Source organism: Haematobia irritans, chromosome 3 (assembly GCF_050003625.1).
Source record: "Haematobia irritans isolate KBUSLIRL chromosome 3, ASM5000362v1, whole genome shotgun sequence".
Lineage (NCBI taxonomy): Eukaryota > Metazoa > Arthropoda > Insecta > Diptera > Muscidae > Haematobia > Haematobia irritans.
In genome coordinates, this window is record NC_134399.1 from 204,755,687 (window position 1) to 204,773,737 (window position 18,051).

At 32.9% G+C, this 18,051-nt stretch overlaps 1 protein-coding gene across 1 annotated transcript; it reads left to right on the forward strand.

Moving 5' to 3' along the window:
• The first annotated feature begins 6,766 nt into the window (after nt 1-6,766).
• Nucleotides 6,767-11,219, forward strand: LOC142231390 (uncharacterized). The gene is made up of 3 exons (XM_075301997.1): nt 6,767-9,111; nt 9,288-9,315; nt 11,139-11,219. Exons 1-3 carry the CDS (start codon nt 6,767-6,769, stop codon nt 11,217-11,219), a joined length of 2,454 nt encoding a protein of 817 aa, XP_075158112.1.
• Nucleotides 11,220-18,051: the final 6,832 nt, after the last annotated feature.

Below are 18,051 nucleotides of genomic sequence, written 5' to 3' on the forward strand. Positions count from 1 at the left end.
CCCTAGTACATTACCCATCTTAATTTTTGAGTCTATAGATTTTGTAGAAGTCTATCAAATTCTGTCCAAATCGAGTGATATTTAATTGTATGTATTTGGGACAAACTTTAAATATATAGCCCCCAACACATTTGACGAATGTGATATGGTATCGAAAATTTAGATCTACAAAGTGGTGCAGGGTATAATATAGTCGGTCCCGCCCGACTTTAGACTTTCCTTACTTGTTTTTCTATAGAAAATTTTGTCAAATTGGTTCCATAGAAAATTTTGTCGAATTTTTTTTTTAAATTTTTTTTATAAAAATTTTCGCCAATTTTTTTCTATAATTTTTTTTTTCAAACTTTTCGTATAGATAATTTTGTCAAAATTTGTCTACAGAAAGTTTTGTAAAAATTTGTTTCTATACAAAATTTTGCCAAAATTGTTTCTATAGAAAATTTTGGCAAAATATTTTCTATATATTTTGTTATTATTTTTCTATAGGAAATTGTATTTCTATAAAAGTTGATCTATTGATTATTTAGAGAGGAATATGTTGCAAAATCTACCAAAATATCAAGAATTCTATCCAACATTAAAAAAATAAAATTTTTGGTAGAATTCTACGAACTATGGCAATCGTGTTTTTAAACCAATTTACCTATTTATCAGAACTTTTAACGAAATATTTGAATACTTTAAGGCACCACTATCTACACTGAAGAATATAGATAGGATGAGGTCTATACCATAATATGGGCCGATACACATTATATTCGGCATGTCCAAATCTTGTAGATTTTCACTTTGATAGAAATTGCTTTGTAGGGTTTCTCAAGATCTCAAATTTGGAGGTTGATTTATATGGCGGCTATATCAAAATATCTGGACCGAAATAGCCCATCTTCGAAATTGATTCGTTTGCATACCAAACCAGAACCATTAAAAAAATCACAACAAATTTTCCAATTAAAATCTTAATTGAGTCTTAAACAAGTATATACAGCAGTAAGTTCGGCCGGGCCGAATCTTAAATACCCACCACCATGAACCAAATATTAGGGTTTCCTTTGAAATTTCAGAAGGGCTTGAGGACTTGAGGACACTTCCCGAAGATAAATTTAAAGATTTCACCTATGAGGACTATATCAGATTCTGGATTTATAAGAACCATTTTTGTTTGAGTTTTAGAGGAATCTTGTAAGTGTGCAAGAAAATTATAAAATAACGTCTTGACTTGAAATCTTAAATCTGTAGAAGTAAAATCTGGAAATTTTACATTGAGTTTCAAGCAATTTTCATGTTCAGTGCGCCTTCTACACCCTCAAGAAGTGAAGTTGGTCTATATGGAGGCATTACCAAATGGACCGATAAAAACTTAATCCGATACACGTTTTTGTGAGCCTAAAATACCAGAATATTTACAATTTCAGGCAAATCAGATAAAAACTACGGTTTCTAGAAACCCCAGGAGATAAATCGGGAGATCGTTCTTATGGGGGCTAAAATATGGACCGATATTCACCGTTTTCGGTACACCTCTTTACGACCCGAAAATACCTCTAGATTTCCAATTTCAGGCAAATAGGATAAAAACTTCGGATTCTAGAAGCCCAAGAAGTAAAATCGGGAAATCGGTCTATATGGGGGCTATACCAAAATATGAACCGATACTCACCATTTTCGGCACACCTCTTTATGGTCCTAAAATACCTCTATATTTCCAATTTCAGACAAATTGGATAAAAACTACGGTTTCTATAAGCCCAAGACCCCAAATCGGGAGGTCGTTTTATATGGGGACCATATCAAAACATGAACCGATACTCACAATTTTCGGCACACGTATTTGGGGTTCTACAATACCTCTAGATTTCCAATTTCAGGTAAATTGAATAAAAACTGCGGTTTCTATAAGCCCAAGAAGTAAAATCGGGGGATCGGTCTATATGGGGGCTATACCAAAACATGGACCGATACTCAACATTTTTGGCACACCTCTTTATGGTCATAAAATACTTCTAGATTTCAAATTTCAGGCAAATTGGATAAAAACTACGATTTCTATAAGCCCAAGACCCAAATTCGGGGGGTCGGTTTATATGGGGACTATATCAAAACCTGGACCGATATAGCCCATCTTCGAACTTGACCTGCCTGCAGACAAAAGACGAGTTTGTGCAAAATTTCAGCACGATTGCTTCATTATTGAAGACTGTAGCTTGATTACAACAGACAGACAGACGGACAGACGGACAGACGGACATCGTTATATCGTCTTAGAATTTCTCCCTGATCAAGAATATATATACTTTATATAGTCGGAAATCGATATTTCGATGTGTTACAAACGGAATGACAAACTTCCGCAATGACAAGGGACCTCCTTTTTATAGTCGAGTCCGAACGGCGTTCCACATTGCAGTGAAACCACTTAGAGAAGCTTTGAAACCCTCAGAAATTTCACCAGCTGGTGTTCGGTCGAAGCAGGAATCGAACCCACGACCTTGTGTATGCAAGGCGGGCATGCTAAGGGGGCAAGAAAAAGTAAAAGTATGGCATTTAATTAAAAAACAAGTACACGGATGAAAAAGACTGTTTTTCATATGTTTGGCTATAAACATTATATGTTTGGAACACAAATTTTTAAACACAATATTTTTGAGTGCAAGCATATAATGTTCATAAACTAGCATAACATGTTTGGGACATATATGTTAATATGTTAGAACATATTATGTTTGGGACATAAAATGTTTTTAAATATAATATGCTTGGATGCAAACATATATTAATTTAGAAATAGCCTATAAACATATATGTGTTTAGTAGCTTGGAGCGCTATTTAACAGGGAGCGATATTGAATTAAGTTGGTGGTTGTTGCTTGTTATTACAAAATTAACATTTTATTTTTCCTTGGGCAATTGATCAGCTACTTCTTTGATCCTTACAAACTGTGTGGTCCGCTGCTCGAATCCCCGTCCCGCAAAAGGTAAAATTAAAATAAAAAAATCATACAATTGAATTTCTTCTACAATGTTTGTGTTACAGAAAAAGGTGCTAAGAACTAAAAAATCTCGTGGAAGTGAGAAAGATGTGGGGGAATATACAATTGGGCAGAAACAAAATTTTGAGCATTCAGGTCGAAAACCTATGTTGTTAGCACCTATATTACCTGTTTATTTTCATAATTCATTATGATTATAAATATATAAATAAATAAATAAAATTTTGAGCACAATATTGTTTGGGAGAATTTTTTTTTAAGCATATAATATTTTTGGGTGCAAAATGCTTCCAAACATATTATATGTTCACATAATAACATATTGTTTTTTGGAAGACAACATTATTGAATTTGGATGCAAAAATACAAAATGTTTGGAACTTAGACTACCCAAACATATATTGTTTAGACCAATATGCTTTCAAACATATTATATATTGGAAGAGATCAAACATATAAATGTTTGGGCAATAGCCAAAAATGTATATGCTTGAAGCAAAATATGTTTGGGAGTATATGTTACAGAAGCGATTTTTTGTGAGCGTGTATATACGGCCGTAAGTTCTGTCAGGCCGAATCTTATGTACCCACCACCGTGGATTGAATTACTAGGGTTGCGGCCGATGGCGAGAGATCTTAAAACTTCTTAACATCATCTTCTACATTATAAGTTAGTCCATGCGGGATATATAGTAGACTATAGAATATGGGGGTCGCTTTTTATGGGGGCTATATACAATTATGAACACGAGTCTACCTTGGTAGAATTCTTGATGTTTTGAAAATATTGCAAAATATTCCCCTCCAACTATGAAATGCTTCATAAATTTTCTATAGAAATAACATTTTGACAACATTTTCTACAGAAATAAAATTCTGGCAAAATTTTCTATAGAAAAAATGTTTGACAAAATTTTGTATAGAAATTATATTTTGACAAAATTTCCTAAAGACATAAAATGTTGACAAAATTTTCTATAGAAATAAGATTTTGTGTAAATCAGTAACTAATCAAGCTCGAGGTCATTTCTTTGTTGTTTTTATAGTAATAATTTACTTTATTTTTTTCTTTCCGATATTTCGCAATTACTTGAATTGCATCTTCATTGGGATGTACACTACAAAAATAGATAAATATTTAACCATGTAAATATCACAGAACAGATTAATGTAAAAGAAAATAATTTTAGTTTATAAGTACATGTAAACGATCACTCACATAAAAAGATGTTTACAACACAATTAACTTATTCTACAGTAGTTGCACTACTCTTGTCAAAAGTCTATATTGCACTGCTTTCTTCTATGTGTTTTTTGTGTTCGTTTCATGTTCTTTCTCTTCTCTATGAGTTGTCTATAGCTTTTAGCATTTCCTTCGATGTCGGCTTTGTAGTTGATTCTCTTTTCAGAAGGTGTATTTATGATATGTAGCATCTCTTGTGTGAATCTCTTGTTGTAGTTTGACTCTCTGGCTAAGATGCGTACATTATCAAAGTTGGGGATGTGTTTTTGTGTTGCACAGTGGTTTGCTAGTGCAGTTTTTTGTATTATGTTATTTCCTCTTAATTTGTAGTCCGATTTATGTCCAGCGATCCTCGTTTTTAGTTTGTTGCCAGTTGTTCCCACGTATACTTTTTCACATGATTGTTGATCATTGCCATCGCATTTAATTTCGTATACCAGGTTGTGCTTTTCCATGTTTGGCAATTTGGTTTTTGGATTTGTAAATAATTCTTTTAACGTGTTGTTTGTTTTGTGTGCAATAGTGAACTTCTCTTTGTCAAATATGTTTGAATTTTCTATTCTCTCTGAAACATTAGGAATGTATGTCAATGATTTGTATGATTTTGTTTTCGTCTGGTGTTCGTCAAATTCTTTATTATTCTTTTTTGAATTTATTAAATTATTCGCTACATACTTGGGAAAGTTATTTTTGGCTAGTATCTGTTTTATCCTCTCTTTATTTTTTGCGTGGAATTCCTTATCACTGATAGTTAAAACTCTATGTATTAAATTATTGGCCGTATTTATTATTATTCTTTTTGGGTGTTTTGAATAGAAATTTATAATTCTGCCAGATGCTGTAGGTTTTTGATACCAGTCTAGGTTAAGTTTTCCATTCTTTCTTATAACCAATGTATCCAAATAAGGCAACTGTCCGTTATCTTCTTCTTCTACCGTGAATTTTATATTCGAATGGAAATTATTGAGGGTATTTAGCATATTCATAATCGCATTTTTGTGAGTTACTGCGAACAAGTCATCTACGTATTTCAGTAATATTTTCGGTTTTGTTGTTAGTTTGTTTTCACAATCCATCAACAACTTTTCCATTACTATATCCGCCACAATCGGCGATGCTGGTGATCCCATTGGCAGACCTTTCTTCTGTTTATAGATCTTTTCCTCGAATTGGAAATATCTATTCTCCATTATGCAGAATTTTAATATTCTAAGAAATGTATTCTGTGTCATCTTTGTGAATTCTTTAATTTCATCCCATCTTTGTTCAATGATAGTCAATGCTAATTCCACTGGGATGCTAGGGAATAAGGATATTACGTCAAAGGATACAATTTTCTCGTCCTCTTCGGTCGTCAAATCTTTTATCTTATTCCTAAATTGCACTGAATCCCTTATGTTGTATTTCGAGTTCTGAGTAATATTCTTTAGAATATTAACAACGAATTTACACAGTTGACTAGATGGGGCATTAATGGAGGAACAAATTGGTCTTAGGGGGTATCCTTCTTTATGTATCTTAGGGAGACCATAGATTCTAGGAGCTATTGCAACATCATTCCTTAGTTTTTTCCTTTCGAAAGACGTGATAACTCCATTTTTGAATAATTCTTCAACAATATCATTATTTTTCTTTTGTAATTTGCTTGTTGGATCTTTCGTCAATCTCTGGTATGTCATCATGTCTCCGAGAATATTCATCATCCGTTCTTTATATTCCGATTTTTCAATAGCAACTGTCACATTCCCTTTATCCGCATTAGTTATCATTATATTATTATTCTTCTTAAGAAATTGTTTTGTCTGATCCACTGTGCGTTGAATGTATTTATCTCTACTACTCATGTATGTTTTGTTCATGTGGTTATCTATGGTAGTTGTGAAGTTTGTTCTTGCTATTTCTTGCTCCTCTTTCTCCAAGATGGTCTGTATTAGTTCTTCTCCATCTGCGATGTAATTGATTAGAGGAAATTCCTCTTTCGTTGTTGGTAGTCCAAATTTCTCCCCAAGTGAGAGAAGCCACTTAACATCGTCAGGAAAGTTTTGTTTCGTTTTGTTGACGAACCAGCCTTCGTTAAGTTTGATGTTCAATTGTTGCATTTGTTGTTGTTTAAGCCTGTTGAATTTTTTCTGGTGTGTTTCTTTAATCTTCTCTCCTATTTTGTATGTGACCGTCATCGCACTGTGCTGTAGATCATCGTAGTCATGATCTGACACATGTTGTTTTAAAGTATTCTCTATTTTCGTGATTTCTTCTTTGTTTTGTTGTTGTAAATTATGTTTCTCTTTTATAATTATGTTCAAAATTTTCCTTTGGAAATGTTCTATGTATGTTGTTAGTGTTTTTTGTAATTTTTGATCACAGTTATTTCCTAATATGTTCTCTACGTTTTTCATTGAATTGGCAATAAAATTGGGAATTATGCCAGCATTGCGACATCGAATGAGAAATGTAATTGATTCTCGGATTTTAATTGTTTTTATTTTCAAGTTTTTATGTCTGTTAATAATATGTTTGGCATTTGCATGTTTCAATGAAAAACGTAGAGAACATATTAGGAAATAACTGTGATCAAAAATTACAAAAAACACTAACAACATACATAGAACATTTCCAAAGGAAAATTTTGAACATAATTATAAAAGAGAAACATAATTTACAACAACAAAACAAAGAAGAAATCACGAAAATAGAGAATACTTTAAAACAACATGTGTCAGATCATGACTACGATGATCTACAGCACAGTGCGATGACGGTCACATACAAAATAGGAGAGAAGATTAAAGAAACACACCAGAAAAAATTCAACAGGCTTAAACAACAACAAATGCAACAATTGAACATCAAACTTAACGAAGGCTGGTTCGTCAACAAAACGAAACAAAACTTTCCTGACGATGTTAAGTGGCTTCTCTCACTTGGGGAGAAATTTGGACTACCAACAACGAAAGAGGAATTTCCTCTAATCAATTACATCGCAGATGGAGAAGAACTAATACAGACCATCTTGGAGAAAGAGGAGCAAGAAATAGCAAGAACAAACTTCACAACTACCATAGATAACCACATGAACAAAACATACATGAGTAGTAGAGATAAATACATTCAACGCACAGTGGATCAGACAAAACAATTTCTTAAGAAGAATAATAATATAATGATAACTAATGCGGATAAAGGGAATGTGACAGTTGCTATTGAAAAATCGGAATATAAAGAACGGATGATGAATATTCTCGGAGACATGATGACATACCAGAGATTGACGAAAGATCCAACAAGCAAATTACAAAAGAAAAATAATGATATTGTTGAAGAATTATTCAAAAATGGAGTTATCACGTCTTTCGAAAGGAAAAAACTAAGGAATGATGTTGCAATAGCTCCTAGAATCTATGGTCTCCCTAAGATACATAAAGAAGGATACCCCCTAAGACCAATTTGTTCCTCCATTAATGCCCCATCTAGTCAACTGTGTAAATTCGTTGTTAATATTCTAAAGAATATTACTCAGAACTCGAAATACAACATAAGGGATTCAGTGCAATTTAGGAATAAGATAAAAGATTTGACGACCGAAGAGGACGAGAAAATTGTATCCTTTGACGTAATATCCTTATTCCCTAGCATCCCAGTGGAATTAGCATTGACTATCATTGAACAAAGATGGGATGAAATTAAAGAATTCACAAAGATGACACAGAATACATTTCTTAGAATATTAAAATTCTGCATAATGGAGAATAGATATTTCCAATTCGAGGAAAAGATCTATAAACAGAAGAAAGGTCTGCCAATGGGATCACCAGCATCGCCGATTGTGGCGGATATAGTAATGGAAAAGTTGTTGATGGATTGTGAAAACAAACTAACAACAAAACCGAAAATATTACTGAAATACGTAGATGACTTGTTCGCAGTAACTCACAAAAATGCGATTATGAATATGCTAAATACCCTCAATAATTTCCATTCGAATATAAAATTCACGGTAGAAGAAGAAGATAACGGACAGTTGCCTTATTTGGATACATTGGTTATAAGAAAGAATGGAAAACTTAACCTAGACTGGTATCAAAAACCTACAGCATCTGGCAGAATTATAAATTTCTATTCAAAACACCCAAAAAGAATAATAATAAATACGGCCAATAATTTAATACATAGAGTTTTAACTATCAGTGATAAGGAATTCCACGCAAAAAATAAAGAGAGGATAAAACAGATACTAGCCAAAAATAACTTTCCCAAGTATGTAGCGAATAATTTAATAAATTCAAAAAAGAATAATAAAGAATTTGACGAACACCAGACGAAAACAAAATCATACAAATCATTGACATACATTCCTAATGTTTCAGAGAGAATAGAAAATTCAAACATATTTGACAAAGAGAAGTTCACTATTGCACACAAAACAAACAACACGTTAAAAGAATTATTTACAAATCCAAAAACCAAATTGCCAAACATGGAAAAGCACAACCTGGTATACGAAATTAAATGCGATGGCAATGATCAACAATCATGTGAAAAAGTATACGTGGGAACAACTGGCAACAAACTAAAAACGAGGATCGCTGGACATAAATCGGACTACAAATTAAGAGGAAATAACATAATACAAAAAACTGCACTAGCAAACCACTGTGCAACACAAAAACACATCCCCAACTTTGATAATGTACGCATCTTAGCCAGAGAGTCAAACTACAACAAGAGATTCACACAAGAGATGCTACATATCATAAATACACCTTCTGAAAAGAGAATCAACTACAAAGCCGACATCGAAGGAAATGCTAAAAGCTATAGACAACTCATAGAGAAGAGAAAGAACATGAAACGAACACAAAAAACACATAGAAGAAAGCAGTGCAATATAGACTTTTGACAAGAGTAGTGCAACTACTGTAGAATAAGTTAATTGTGTTGTAAACATCTTTTTATGTGAGTGATCGTTTACATGTACTTATAAACTAAAATTATTTTCTTTTACATTAATCTGTTCTGTGATATTTACATGGTTAAATATTTATCTATTTTTGTAGTGTACATCCCAATGAAGATGCAATTCAAGTAATTGCGAAATATCGGAAAGAAAAAAATAAAGTAAATTATTACTATAAAAACAACAAAGAAATGACCTCGAGCTTGATTAGTTACTGATTTACACAAGACAATTAAAAAGGTCGAATAAAATAAAGAAAACAAATTATTAGAAATAAGATTTTGACAAAATTTTCTACAGAAATATAAAATTTTTACAAAATTTTTTTTAGCAATAAAATTTTGGTAGAATATATTTGGCTCGAGTGGCAATCGTGATTTTTCTGTGGTTGGGGATCGGTTTATTTGGGGGCTATATATAATATAGATCGATACGGACCAATTTTGGCACGGTTGTTAGCGGCCATACACAAGCGAAATGTACAAAATTTCAACCGGATCGGATGAAATTGGCCTCTTCAAGAGGCTGCGTAGGTCAAATCTGGTGATCGGTGTATATGGGGGCTATATACAATTATAAACCGATGTGGACCAATTTTTGCATGATTGTTAGAGACTATATACCAATAACGTGTAACAAATTTTAGCCGGATCGGATGAAATTTGCTTCTCTTTGAGGCAAGCCAAATCTTAGGATCGGTTTATATGGGGGCTATACATAATTATAGACCGCTGTGAACCAATTTTTGCATGATTGTTGGAGACCATATACAAACACCATGTACCAAATGTGGGATAGATCGGATAAAAAATGCTTCTCTTAGAGGCTCCCCAAGCCAAAACTGGGGACCGTTTATATGGGGGCTATACGTAAAAGGCAACCGATATGGTTCATTGGCAATACCATCCGACCTACATCAATAACAACTACTTGTGCCAAGTTTCAAGTCGATGGCTTGTATCATTCGGAAGTTTCCGTCATTTCAACAGACGGACGGACGAACGGACGGACGAACGGACATGCTTAAATCGACTCAGAATTTCACCACGACTCAGAATATATACTTCATGGGGTCTTAGATCAATATTTCTATGTGTTACAAACGGAATGACAAATTTAATATACCCCCCATCCTATGGTGGAGGGTATAAAAACAAAAAAATTCAAAATTGCCATTGAAATGAAGTGCACAACTCATTCAATTTAAAAACGTCAAAATCCTATTCGAGAGCAACTCAACCGATTCTAAATTGCCACTCGTCAACTTGTAAGAAATAATAAACAGGAACAGGAAATTATTTCAAATAAAACATATGCCTTGGAAGTGCAAAAATCTGCAAAGAGTAAGAGTTGGTAATAATACTACAGCAATGTCATGACATCATCATTACCAAATGGTGATGGTGGAGACAATCGACCAAATAAAGACACAAAAAGGATGCAGAAGCAACAGAGGTTATATCTTCCAAACAAAACGAAAGGCCACACATGAATATGTGGCTACTTGGGAAGTTGTCCTTTTACCACCAAAAAAAAAAAAGAACACACACAGGACATTGTTGCATTATTTGACTCCATTCACTACTCCATTGTCATTGTGTGGAGTAGTCTCTCCTATTGCCAAAAAAAAAACACACACACACAATGTGGCAAATATCCTTATGGCCAAAAACTAACTAAGACACACTATCATTCAGAAGACAAAAACAATAAAATCACTTGGATTTTATTATCTGAATAGATTCCCTTGGCATCGAGGACACCCTTCTTCCAGGACCACAGGATTTAACTCCAATATTGTGAATTAGTACTATAGAAAGAAGAAAGTGTGACCATACCATACTATGTCCTTATAAGAAGGATATGGTTAATGCGAAGAATGAGTTATGACGGTCATTTATAGTGGCAGTGACAACAATTACCAAAGGAAAACATTCCATTTTTTTTTTAGAAGGAAGACACAGTGCTCTATCCTCTCTATTATCTGGCCAAGATGATATTTATTTGTATTGGCTACCCCATATTTAAGTAGCATTGTCCTTCGTTTAAGTAGCTATTCTTGGAGTAAATTGAGATGGAGAATGTGATTTTAGTTGGAAGTGTGCTGCTCTGTTGTGTGTGTGTGTGACACCATCATTGTCATAGATTTTTGAATAGAATTGGGTGTTTAAAGTCTGCCTCCTTTGTTTTAACCATGCTGTGACTTGAAACAATAATTTGTGATTTATATTGCGGATATCCAAGTCACAATAAAACTATCAAATAATTCTGTAAAAAAATGTGAAATTAATATCATCTGCCATCAGCACTAGAGACTAAAATGAGGCAGATTTTTTTCAGAGTTATGGATGATTTCCTGTAATTTTTACTTAGCTCGAGATAGGCTTATAGACAAAAATGCATCAGGAACCAGATCGATTTCAATCTTGCAAACAACAAATTATTGGGCAGACAGCAAAAACTAAACCAAGCCAGAGTAATGAGGACCAATATTCTTCAAAAAATGTTTGGTGCTTGGTCGAACCTCAGATTCGATAAACTTTTCAATGAAGACGTTTTGTCCTTATAGTTAAGTGATTCGACTTAAAATTGGGTATGATATAGCATGAAAGATCATTTCGTTCTACTAAAGTCAACTTGACTTTAATACTTCTGAAATTTTCAAAATTAAAGAAATCTTCTTTAAATTGGTTGAATTGCTTTTATTGGAATCTCGACTAACACGCAAATTTTTCTTGAACTAAGGGAAATTGTTAAAACTTTTGATTTTATATATTTTTAATGATCTTACTTCTACTTCAGAGTACAAATTAATTACATCCTCAACAATGATTTTAACTCGCCGTTGGTCATTTCGTCCAAGCAATGATGTTGTAACTTCTTTATCGTCGTCAGAAGAACTATTCTCCAATAGCGCGTCTACAATGGTGTTGGCCAAAAAAAATGCATTTGCTTTTTGCATTTTGCTGTTATATTTCTCTAGAAAATTTTGTTTCTCTAAAAAATTGTGTCAACATTTTATTTCTCTAGAAATTTTTGCCAAAATTTTATTGCTATAACAAATTTTCCCAGATTTTTATTTCTATAGAAAATTTTGTCACGATTTTATGTCTTTAAAAAATGTTGTTAAAATTTAAATTCTATAGAAAATTTTGTTTATATAGAAAATTTTGTCAACATTTTATTTCTCTAGAAATTTTTGCTAAAATTTTATTTCTCTATAATATGTTGCCAAAATGTTATTTCTATAGAAAATTTTGTCAAAATTTTATTTCTATAGAAAATTTTGTCAACATTTTATTTCTATAGAAAATTTTGTCAAAATTTTATTTCTATAGGAAATTTTGTCAAAATTTTATTTCTATAGGAATTTTTGTCAAAATTTTATTTCTATAACTAATTTTCCCAAATTTTTATTTCTATAGAAAATTTTGTCACGATTTTATGTCTATAAAAAATTTTGTTAAAATTGAAATTCTATAGAAAATTATTTTAAAATTTTATTTCTATAGAAAAATTAGTCAACATTTTCCCAAATTTTTATTTATGTAGAGTCTTTTCTCAAAATTTTATTTCTATTTTGTCAAAATTTTATTTCATTTATTTTGTTTTGTTATTGTTAGTTTTGTTCTTTAATCATTGTTGTTTTTTTATTATTATTTTTTTTATTTCAGCTTAAAACCATGCATTGACTAAACTACAAGTGTAGCTTAACCAACAGATGAAAAGAATGTTTTAAGCTGAAATAAAACAAAAAAAAAACAAAAACAAAATTATTTCTATAGAAAATTTTGTCAAGATTTAATTCTTATAAAAAAATTTGTTAACATTTTAGTTCTATAAAATTTTATTTCTATAGAAAATTTTATCAATTTTTTTTTTCTATAGAAAACTTAATAAAATTTTATTATTATAGAAAATTTTCTCAAAATTTTATTTCTATAGAAAATTTTGTTAACATTTTATTTCTATAGAAAATGTTGACAATATTTTATTTCTATATAAAAAGGTCTAAAAATTTTATTTTTTTAAAAGATTTTTGCAAAATTTTATTTCTGTAAAAATTTTGTCACAATTTTATTTCGATAGAAAAATTTGTCAACATTTAATTTGCGTAGAAAATTTTGTCAACATTTTGTTTCTCTAAACAATTTTCCTAAGATTTTATTTATCCAGAAAATTTTGTTAAAATTTTATTTCTATAGAATTTTTTTTTTAATTTTATTTCTATAGATTTTTTTTGTAATTTTATTTCTATAGAAAATTTGTCAAAATTTTGTTTCTATAGAAATTTTTATCAACATGTTATTTCTATAGAAAATTTTTTATAAGAATTTATTTCTATAGATTTTTTTTTTTAATTTTATTTATATAGCAATTTTTGTCAAAATGTTATTTATATAGAAAATTTTGTCAAAATTTTATTTCTAAAAAAAAAATTTTCACAATTCTATTTCAATAAAAAATTTTGTCAAAATTTTATTTCTATAGAAAATGTTGTCAAAATTTTATTTCTTTCATTCGTTTTGTTTTGTTATTGTTGGTTTTTGTTCTTTAATCATTGTTGTTGTTTTTTTTAATTTCAGCTTCAAACCATACATTGACTAAACTACAAGTGTAGCTTAACCAACAGAGGAAAAGAATGCTTGTCAAATTTATTTGGGCAAAGCCCTATAGACTGCAAGATGGTTGGATGGACGCACGTTTCGGAATTACCACATTCCTCATCAGCATCCTCTACTTGCAGCAAAACTATCAACCAATTATCAGAATAAATTCAGGCAGTTCATTAAAACATCAACAATAAACCATACTTGAACCTTCCGAAAAAAGGTTTAACATTGATAGCCGGCTTATGCCGAAATAAATGCCATCCAACCATCTTGCAGTCTATAGGGCTTTGTCCAAATAAATTTGACAAACATTATTTTCCTCTGTTGGTTAAGCTACACTTGTAGTTTAGTCAATGTATGGTTTTAAGCTGAAATAAAAAAAAACAACAACAAAAATTTTATTTCTATAGAAAGTTTTCACAAAAATATATTTGTATAAACAATTTTGTCACAATTTTATTTCTGTAGAAAATTTTCTCAAAAATGTATTTCAATAGAAAATTTTGTCAAAATTTGATTTCTGTAGAAAATTTTGGTAAAATTTTAATTCTGTAGACATTTTTTTTTTTGTTAAAAATGTATTTATATCGAAAATGTTGTCAAAATTTTATTTCTATAGAAAATGTTGTCAACTTTTAATTTCTATAGAAAATATTGTCAAAATTTTATGTCTATAGAAAAATATTTCCGTATAACTTTCTGAAGTACCTTTTTATTGGAGAGGAATATTTTGCAAAATCTACCAAAGCATCAAGAAGTCTATCAATCTACCAAATGATAAAAATATCTGAATTTTTTGGTAGAATTCTACCAACTGTGGCAAACGTGTTTGGGTCCATTTTAATTCCGCCCCATCTTTAATCAGAAACAAAATATGTCTTAACTGTTCAACAAGTATAGATCTTAAGTTAATAATACAACAATTAACCATAGTATGTAAATCCTCTAATATAATAAACAAAATTTTCCATAAGCTGGTATGTAACAAAAACCCCTAAGAACTTCTTTTCTGCTACAAACTTACAAATATGTAAAAATATTTACTTTTCTTCTTTGTAGATGAGAATGAACAACAACACCAACACTGCGATGAGAAACAAGGACACCATTTACCAATATACACAACAGAGAATATTTACACTTTACTCGGAATGGGGAAAAATGGAGTAAAATAAAGCCATAATAAAGCCTTCTGGCTATATCAAAGCCTTTAAAGAGGATTTCGCAACAAAAAAAAAATATGTGAGCTGTGAAGTACGATGAACACAAGGACTTGAGGACTTTAGTATTTTATTATGTTCCTACGTTACAAGCATTATTCACCTCCATGGTGCCTTTCCATAACCATGCAAGAATATATTGCATCCATTGGCCAACATAAGCTCTCCCTGGTTGGCTCGTTACTTATTCCAATGCAGTTGATTTTTTTTTTTCTTCTGTTGAACTCTCTTCTTCAAAACCGGCTGGATGCATGAATCCTCCGTCTGTTTGCTTTATTTTTCATCATAAGCATCATCAGTATTTAGCATTGAGTGTTGGGTGATGATTCCAATTCCTCAACTCATACTGGCTGAGTTGAGTTCTTAGCGATGGAGCTTACTGAAAGTTTCTCTCTAGGTTGTTTCTTTTCCTGGTCTGATGTTTTTTTGTTTCCTTTTCTTTGTCATGTTGTTGGAGCTGTTGTGTTGATGATGCTACAATGCCTGGTTGTCCTCAGTGCTATTGCCATTGTGGCCTCGCTTATGTGGGATGCTTGATACAAACCCCAGATAGGAAAAGTATGGCATACTCGTTGTTGTCGTCCTAGTCATCATCATCATCATCATCTTCTCCACTATGTTTCCTTGTGTAGGGTTAGTGATTTTTTTGTTATTGTCGAGGACGTGGACAAACGACAGTTACTTAGTTTAGTTTGTCTAAAATCAACCAAGCTAAACCACCCAACCGTGCAATCATGGGATAAACTAAATCCTTCCAAGTGACTCTTCTATACCACTACCAACCAACACACACACAAACTCTTACCTTTACTCCTACTATCTGTAGCATTAGATTTGGAATATGAATAGGTCATGGTAGATGGATTCCCTGATATCTCTGGCCTGTATGGTTGTGTTATGCCATATACATATTTTGTTTTTTGTTTGGTCCAGCTCAGGATAAGTATCAGTCCTAGTAACATCACATAAAATAGAGTTTTTTTAGTGGCGTTTCTTTTATTGGGTCGCATGCAGATGTTGACGGAAAAATTTCCATGGCAGAACAGTGGTTCGTGGTTCATAAGAAATTTATTGAGTTGATCGAAGAAAATATGACGGAACAAAGAAGGATATTATAAAACCACCATGGTGAGGGTCGTGGATTTAATTCCAGTTTAAGCCGAACATCCACAATTATTCGTCGGTGGTAATGCCGATGATATTTCTGAGGATTTCAAATCTTCATTTAGAGTTTTTATACCAATCGGCCTAGGAAGAGGTCACTTTTTGTCCACAGACCACTGACAACTTGAAGCTGACAACACCAAAAATTAGCCACTCTCAAGTTACCATTGTTGTGAGTGATTTTTTGAGAATGATGCTTCAGATACATAATTATCATGAAAATAATAGGGTTGGTGCAAAAATTTTACATGTTCCCCGTTAAAATAAAGGGTGATACGGTCAAAATTTGGTCAATATAAACTTGACGTATTTCTTTCAATTTTGCATTTAAAAAACCTGAACACCCCTCATTTTGAAGATGTGTGTGTGTAGAATGTTGCTCCTATTTTGATTTTGGAATACACTCTTCAGTTGTCAAAATGCCGTCCAAGCAAGAAGAGCAGCGTATCAAAATTTTGCTCGCGCATCGCGAAAATCCAAGCTACTCGCACGCAAAGCTGGCAAAATCGCTAAAAGTTGCCAAATCAACCGTTACAAATGTCATTAAAGTGTTTGGGGAACGTTTGTCGACAGCCAGGAAGTCTGGATCGGGGGGAAATCGAAAACCGGAAGCCGCTGAGACGACAAAGAGAGTTGCCGGTAGTTTCAAGCGAAACCCTAACCTCTCTCTCCGAGATGCCGCAAATAAGCTGGGTGTATCGTCTACAACCGTGCATCGAGCCAAAAAACGAGCCGGACTATCGACAAGAAGGCAGTGACTCCAAATCGCGATGATAAACAAAATACGACGGCCAAAGCGCAATCCCGGAGGCTGTACACGACGATGTTGACGAAGTTTGACTGCGTGGTAATGGACGACGAAAGCTACGTCAAAGCCGACTACAAGCAGCTTCCGGGACAGGAGTTTTATACGGCAAAAGGAAGGGGAAAGGTAGCAAATATTTTCAAGCACATAAAACTGTCAAAGTTCGCAAAGAAATATCTGGTTTGGCAAGCCATCTGTACCTGTGGCTTGAAAAGCAGCATTTTCATAGCTTCCGGGACCAAGAAATTTACGTGAAAGAGTGTTTGAATAAACGTCTGCTGCCTTTCCTGAAGAAACACGGTTGTTCCGTACTGTTTTGGCCGGATTTGGCATCTTGCCATTACGGTAAAAAGGCCATGGAGTGGTACGCCGCCAACAAGGACAAGAACCCTCCCAACACGCCAGAGCTCCGCCCAATTGAGAAATACTGGGCTATTGTCAAGCGGAAGCTAAAGAAGACCAAAAAAACTGCTAAGGACGAGCAGCAGTTCAAGGCAAACTGGCTTTCTGTGGCGAAGAAGGTGGACAAGGTGGCTGTACAAAATCTGATGGCAGGTGTCAAGCGTGAGGCCCGGCAATTCGGATTTGGAAAAGCGAAAGCCTAACTGAATATTTTTCCTGAATTTTATACTAATTGAACTTGAAAAAGAAATTTGATTTGATATGTTAAATAGACGATTTCACCGATTTACACGCGTTTTCCCTTGACCAAATTTTGACCGTATCACCCTTTATTATACTCTTGAAACATGTTTCATGTTATCTTATTCCATCTCTGTGTGTACTAAGCTTAATTGAAAGCCGCTTCCGAGTCCGAAAGGCGCAACACACCTGTAGAAAGCGGCAGCATTATTGGCTCTAGCGTTGGTCCAAAATGTACATATACCTAATTCAACGAGGGTTGTCTTTTATATTTCAGGATTGGGTATACCTATTGCTGCAAACTGGCAGCTCTATCGTAAAACTTGACATTTTTGAGGTTATACGTACTCAGAATGTTTTGTCATACGAGCGCTATTTGTGTTGTTTATAGCAACTTAAATGATTCATTTCGCCCAAAAC